General features: G+C 37.5%; 1 protein-coding gene across 1 annotated transcript; it reads left to right on the top strand.

The window, feature by feature from the left end:
• The first annotated feature begins 6,891 nt into the window (after positions 1 to 6,891).
• LOC111899602 (uncharacterized) lies at positions 6,892 to 7,782 on the top strand. The gene has a single exon (XM_023895432.2). It carries the CDS (start codon positions 6,892 to 6,894, stop codon positions 7,780 to 7,782), a length of 891 nt encoding a protein of 296 aa, XP_023751200.2.
• The last annotated feature ends 213 nt before the right edge of the window (positions 7,783 to 7,995 follow it).

Raw genomic sequence — 7,995 nt, 5'->3', positions numbered from 1 at the left:
AAATATCTACATAAGAAATGTAGCGCATTCTTAGCCCACATCGTAGATAAGAGAAGAAAGATAAAAGAAATCAAGGACATACCTCAAGTATGTGATTTCCCTGACGTATTTCATGAAGATCTACCTGGAATACCTCCCGTCCGACAAGTCGAGTTTCGAATCGACTTAATTCTAGGAGCAGCACCAGTAGCGAAATCTCCTTATCGGTTGGATCCATCCGAAATGTAAGAATTGTCTAGCCAACTATAAGAGCTTCTTGACAAAGGCTTTATCAGACCAAGTTTTTCACCTTAGGGAGCACCAATCTTGTTTGTCAAGAAGAAGGACGGATCCTTTCGAATGTGTATTGATTATCAGGAACTGAACAAGCTAACGATCCAGAATCGTTATCCACTTCCAAGAATTAATGATTTATTTGATCAACTGCAAGGATCTAGCTACTACTCAAAGATAGATCTTAGATCAGGATACCATCAACTTAGAGTACAAGAAGACGACATTCCAAAAATAACATTTAGAACTCGTTATGGTCATTATGAGTTCTTAGTTATGTCTTTTGGATTGACCAACCCCCAGCAGTGTTTATGGATCTCATGAATCGTGTTTTCAAACCATACTTGGATAAATTCGTGATCGTATTTATCGATGATATATTGATATATTCACGAACCAAGGAAGAACATGGTCAACAGCTGCAAATTATCTTGGAACTACTAAGAAAAGAAAAGTTGTATGCTAAATTCTACAAATGTGAGTTTTGGATTAGAGAAGTACAATTTTTAGGTCATGTAGTTAGCAACAAAGGAATTCATGTTGACCCATCCAAAGTTGAAGCAATCAGGAATTAGGAAGCACCAAAGACGCCAATAGAGGTGCGTCAATTCCTAGGACTTGCTGGCTATTACCGCAGATTCATAGAGAATTTCTCCAAAATAGCCAAGCCGCTTACAACACTAACCCAGAAGGATATGAAGTTCAACTGGGAAGACAAACAAGAAGCTGCTTTTCAGAAACTGAAGCAAATGTTGTGTAGTGCACCAATCCTATGAAGTTCAACTGGGAAGACAAACAAGAGTCTCCAGCACATCTTCGACCAAAAAGATCTTAATATGAGACAACTAAGATGGGTCGAATTGTTGAATGATTACGAATGTGAGATTCACTATCATCCTGGAAAGGTAAACGTGGTAGCAGATGCCTGGAGCCGGAAAGAATATATTAAATCCTATCGGGTACGAGCATTAACCATAACTATCCAGTCTAACCTTGCCGCACAAATTAGAAAAGCTCAGCTTGAGGCTCTAAAAGAAGAAAACATCAAGAACGAAGCTTTGCGAGGAATGGAAAAGCAACTTATACAAAAAGATGACGGAACGCGACACTTTATGAACCGAATTTGGACGCCTAAGTTCGGTAGAATCAGGGATTTGGTCTTAGAAGAAGCCCACAAGTCCAGATATTCCGTGCATCCAGGTTCTGACAAAATGTACTTAGACATAAAAGTACATTATTGGTGGCCAAACATGAAGGCAAAAGTTGCTACTTATGTGAGCAAATGTTTGACTTGTTCTAGAGTGAAGGCAGAACATCAAAAGCCTTCAGGTTTACTTCAACAACCGGAAATACCTGAATGGAAATGGGAGCAGATTTCAATGGACTTCATCACTAAGTTACCCAAAACTCCTAGCGGGTTCAACACTATTTGGGTAATAGTCGATAGATTGACTAAGTCCGCCCATTTCTTACCAATTAAGGAGAATGACAAGATGGAGAAGCTGACTAGAGTTTATCTTAAGGAAATTGTTAGATTGCATGGAGTTCCATGTTCTATTATTTTTGACCGAGATAGTAGATTCACTTCACGATTGTGGCAATCTCTACAAAAATCCTTAGGAACACGTCTAGACATGAGTACAGCTTACCATCCACAGACCGATGTTCAGAGTGAGAGAACCATTCAGACTTTAGAAGATATGCTCCGAGCCTGTGTAATAGACTTTGGAAATGCGTGGGATACTCATTTACCGTTAATTGAGTTTTCCTACAACAATAGTCATTACACCAGCATCAAGGCTGCACCGTTTGAGGCTCTTTATGGACGAAAATGTCGTTCCCCAGTATGTTGGGCAGAAGTTGGAGATACGCAGATGGACAGAGAACATACAGGCGATACCTTACGTACTGGACCAGAAATAATCCATGCGACAACTGAAAAGATCGTGCAAATTAAGGATCGATTAAAGGCTGCACGTGATCGTCAAAAGAGTTGTGCTGATGTAATACGTAAGCCTTTAGAATTCCAAGTTGTAGATAAAGTAATGTTGAAGGTCTCTCCTTGGAAAAGTATAATTCGATTCGATAAGTGAGGCAAACTAAACCCACGTTATATAGGGCCTTTTGAAATTCTAGCTAGAATTGGTTATGTCGCATACCAACTCAAGTTGCCTCAAGAGCTAAGTAATGTACATGATGTTTTTCATATATCAATTCTCAAAATATGTCTATCCGATGACACTCTTGTGGTACCTCTTGACGAGATACAAGTCAATACCAAACTCAACTTTGTAAAGGAACCTGTCGAGATCATGGATTGAGAAATCAAACGATTAAAGCAAAGTCGTATTCCCATAGTGAAAGTTCGATGGAACTCTTTGCGAGGACCTGAATTTACATGGGAACGTGAAGATCAGATGAAAGAAAAATACCCCCAACTTTTTGACAAAACCCTATCCACAAGATAAATTTCAGGTGGAAATTGTTCTAACGGGGGGAGAATGTAACACTAGTCAAAATAGGTCAATAGACAATCACATGTGATTATGCCAATCATGTAATGTGATTATGTTAACCTAGTAATTTGGTAAGAATGTTATTTAGTTCATGATAAATTCTAATACAAATATGAACTTTCTTTATGATACAACTCAAAGTATACGTCCATACGATTCCAAAAATATAGAGAACATCTGAATCTGACTTCGCATGAAGAAGTTATGATAAACCGAACACTATAAATCTCTATAATAAGAGGAATTTAAAATAGACTTAGAATTAGCTATTTAAGTCTAAAAGAGAGTTGTATTACTCGTAAATACCTACGCGTGCATATAAAGAACGTCAAAAACGGAGTTCGTATGCAAAAGTTATGGCCTTCCGAAGATTCAGCTTTCAGAAACCCTAAGCTAACTAAATTCATGACGCGAGCTTTATGACACTCACGAGGTGATGAGTCATTTTGCCACATTTCGGAATCTAGAAGGTGTGACGAGGCTGCGAGGGGATAGGATCCAAACTCACGACGTGAACAAGGTGTTTTTCACGACGTGAGGAGTCACATGACCACCTTCCGAAGCTAGGGACGCAAATGGAAAGTCTATGGGGTGATTATGCAAGACTCACGACGTGAGCCTTATGACACTCATGACGTGAGAGTCCTAAATTCTTACTATAAGTAGCAGGTCCGACTTCAGCTATTCCTTACACCATTTCCTTATCTCATCTCTCCCTTGCTGAAGCCATCTTGCATCCCGAGCCCCGACGATCTCGCACGCTGTCCGTTTTGCTTAGATAACATAAAATCACGCTACTAGGGTGAGTTTCACGTTCCCACTTTCTAATATTTCGGGGGAAAACGCATGTTGTTCATTGTATATATGTTATTATTATATCTATATGATGGTATATAGTTATGATAATCGAGATATGATTGTTCTAAATATAACATTTTTAATACATACAACTATTATTAACTTATCAGTATGTTAATTTACTAATGTAGATCTTGAGTTATACTTAGGATTCTACATATATGTTGTGTGCGATATATTACCGAAGTAATATTCGAAAGTTCTAAATGTTAAGTTATATAGTATGTTGCTATTAATAGTTTTATGTCAAGATAAAACTGGATATGTTATATGTTGTTATTGTCAGTTTTATGTCAAGATAAAACTTGGTATTGTTATTGATAGTTTTATGTCAAGATAAAACTAGAAATGTTATATGTTGTTATTATTGGTTTTAGGTCAAGATAAAACCTGGTTTTTTACTTCAAGATATAGCTATTATACTGCCTAAATATTATTTAAAAGCAAAGTCTAGTAACTTAAGGTTTTAGACATGAAAATGCTTTTGTTGTTAGAGCTATAGGAAGCCGTCAAAGTCTACATGAGTAATTGTATTCATCAACTAAGATTGGGGATCTTAGCGGAAATCCTTTGAACTATAACCATTAATCTCGTGTGAGCGAGGAAGTTGTGTATAATTAGTATACGGGCTGACCACCCCACTTGTGACTATTAGCTACAGTCAACCAAATACAAGTGATGAACTATCCTTTTATTTGTTATTATTCCGGTGTCGATGAAGCGTACGGTGTTGTTTCTCATGTTAAATCATGAGTGTATTGTTCTATCAGAGGTATTATGTCATAGCAGAGGTTACAGGCTCATGGTAGCAAATTGTTAGAAACATTATACCTTGTCGTATACAAGTATTAATGTTAAGTATAAGTTTTCCCCTACTGATACCTTAAGATTAAGAAATATTTAGGTATAACACTTAATTGATAAGTATACCATTATACCTAATGTTGGAGAGTCAAAATGATACTTTCAAAACTATACTTTTGAATGTGTAAAAATGTATTATTTTATGGAGTCAAACCTGTGAACTCACCAACTTTATGTTGACGTATTTTAAAATGCATGTGTGTTCAGGAACTTGAAAAGCTAGTATGTATTCGAACATGAGAAGTTTTACTATTATCTTTCTGTTCATTAAGAAGTATGTCATAGTCGGATATTATGTAATAAATACTAGGAAAACAATAATGTAACTTTCAATCATCAATAAAGGTATGTATTTTCTTTAAGTATTGTTCAATGTTTGTTATATAACCATGATACGAAAAATGATGTTACACTACCCGGTGTTTCCGCCGACGGCCGGGGTGTGACAGATTGGTATCAGAGCTATTAACTATAGTGAACTAGTACTTTCTTAGGAAAGCACGTCTATAGTTTAGGACTTACTCTATTAGGTTTAGGTATATCCCTTAGCCTATAAATAAAAAGTATTATTAATTATACTACTGAAGGACTACTTACGGGAGCATTGACAAGGATAGACATGTCGATTTGGGTTGCTGGATTTCAGAACGGCTATATGCTAAAATGATCCTACCCTTTCGACAGTCCTGACTTGCCGGAGCCTTATCAGATAGACCTGAAGTAACAAACAATAGTAAAAGCGTGAATACAATAAATAAGAATATAGAGTCATATATAAAGACTCAGACCCGCGATGAGAATACTCCTTAATACCAGGAATGTTTTTGATCTCAAGGATTTAGATCAAATATTCCAACTAAAATTTATATGTGCATAAATCCTATCACAACTAGGTGTAGGTGCGTAACTACATTTTATAATGATCAGATCATATGAACTATTTAATTTGGGAGAAATATTTGATAGACTAAACTCTTGGTGATCCAAAATGTATAGGAATCCGACATGGCACATTCACGAGAATGGATAATCATCGAGGATACGGATGAAGAAGAGAAACTTTCATTCCCTATGATGGTAGGCAATCCTTACTACCGTGTAACTCCAACCACCTTTCATCCAATAACTTCTGACGATGGAGCACCTTTACCCTCCAACGAATGGGAAAAGAGTGAACCAATGGAAGAAAGTGAATCCATGGAGGAGACAGAGTCGGTGGCATCATCTCTACCACCACTGAACACTCTTTACCGTAAAGTTCCAGGAGGAGTACAAATGAAACGCACTGCATGTAAATCTATACCGATATGGAAAAAGCTTAAGAAGAGTCAGAAGGCAACATCTTCAGGAAGTCATAGAGTTCAAGATGAACCTGCATGGATCGCACAAACAGTTGATAAATGGGTGGCAGAAGAAAAAGCTGCCAAGATGTATGAGACTGGTCAGTCATCTCGACCACATCTCCCACATTCTTCTGAAGATAACACTTTATCGCCATTATTTGAGAAAAGTGTGAAAATTGAAGATAAGATGGAAATTGTTGAAGGGAGGGCTACTCATCTCTCTGGAAGAGTGCGAAGGCTAGAAGGACAAAGCACACGAGATCAGGAATCGGTGATGGATGTCCATCATCGTATAAATTTTGCTTATAATGAAATGATTACTCACGATGCCAAGATTGCAGAGTTAGAGCTCTACAATCAAACCTCAAGAAATGAAGAACGCATGTGAAGTCTTGAGCAGAGAACTCAAGCACTTGAAGAGCAAGTGGTTAATGTCACTGACGTGCTGGGTCATCACTTAGGTTTCTGGTAGATAAGCTACAACTAGTGGTTATGTAAATTGAGAAAATCAGACTAGTTAAAGCAAAAAGAGGAAAGTTTATAGCAAGGATGTAGAAAACCTTGCAAATTTTGCAATGTTTATAGAAACCTTTCTCTTATAAACCTAAATAAACTGATGTAACCATTGGTAATTATATGAAGCATACGTTATAGTAATCATTATGTTGTATATTATGTTTTACGCTATGAATAATAACTAGAGTATTTAGTACTCGTGTATTAAATGATCAACAAAACTCATAAAATTTATTATTATTTATAATAGGAACTAAAACAAAATGCCTAGAAGGAGTAATCGGCTAAACCCTAACTGACCATCAGCACCACAACAACAACCACAATCACCGCCAGAAATAAACCCCTCAATAAGTACAGTGCAACTTGAAGAAATCATAGCTCAAAGAATTGCTGCGGCTCTATCTAGTGTCACAAGAGATGGAGTTAGAAATGAAGGCCATGTAGGGACCGCTAGAACATGTACCTACAAAGATTTTATGAATTGTAGGCCAAAAATCTTTCATGGAAATGAAGGGATAATGAATTTGACAAGGTGGATAGAAAAGACAGAATCCGTATTTCAAATAAGCTTTTGTCCAGATGATTGTAAAGTACGATTTGCAGCATGTACTTTCGCTGACGCAACACTTACATGGTGGAATATCCATGTGAATACAATGGGAATTGATACTGCAAATTCCATGAAATGGGAGGAGCTAAAAATGATGCTAGTAGAGGAGTATTGTCCTAGGGAGGAAATACATAAACTGGAACAAGAACTGTGGACCCTAACCATGAAGGGTTCAGAGATAAAAGTTTATACCGCTAGATTTAATGATCTTGCTGTAATGTGTCCAACAGTTGTGACCCCTGAATATAAAAAGATTGAGCGATATATCTGGGGTTTAGCATCGCAAATCAAAGGCATGGTGATCGCATCAAAGCCTACGACTTATGACAGCACCAAGAGGATAGCTCATCAGCTAACTCTCACAAAGATCCATGGAACAGAAGTGGTCTCAAAGGCTGAGTCTCCCAAAGCTAGAACAAACAAGCGCAAGTTTATTAAGAAAAATCCCAAACAATCATCTGAGAAAAGACAAGAAGTGGCAACCAACTACGCAACCACAACAGCAGTACCTACTCAACCAAAGTCTGGATGGTGCAACCACTACAACCGTCATCACCCAGGTGACTGTTTTGTTTGCACAAAATGCAAAAAGAAGGGGAATACTGCTAGTTACTGCAGGAGCACAACACCTGCAACAGTCAATCAGCAAACAAATACTGGAACCGGTCGTGGTGAAGAAAGAAAGTGTTATGAGTGTAGAGAGGTTGGACACATGAAGAAAGAATGTCCAAAGTTAAGGAGTCAAGGAGGAATAGGGTGTGGCAGAGCATTTGTGATCGGAAGCAGAGAGGCTATCTAGGACCCTTCGGTTGTATATGGTACTTTTCTCATAGATAATTTATACGCTAGCATACTCTTCGACTCTGGAGCAGATCGAAGTTTTATAACGCCGACATTTAGAAAATTGTTAAGTCATAAGTCTAGCATATTAAAAGAAATCTATGAAGTAGAAATCGCTAAGGGTCAAACCGAGAAAACACAGGAAATCCTAGAAAACTTTCTGTTAACTCTT

The sequence above is a fragment of the Lactuca sativa genome, chromosome 1, assembly GCF_002870075.4.
Source record: "Lactuca sativa cultivar Salinas chromosome 1, Lsat_Salinas_v11, whole genome shotgun sequence".
In the NCBI taxonomy this organism is placed as follows: Eukaryota; Viridiplantae; Streptophyta; class Magnoliopsida; order Asterales; family Asteraceae; genus Lactuca; species Lactuca sativa.
This window is presented reverse-complemented; position numbering and strand designations above follow the sequence as displayed.

Bases quoted from the DNA above. Each gene is read 5' to 3' on its own strand.
- LOC111899602 (XM_023895432.2), top strand. From the start codon at position 6,892: ATGAATTTGACAAGGTGGATAGAAAAGACAGAATCCGTATTTCAAATA.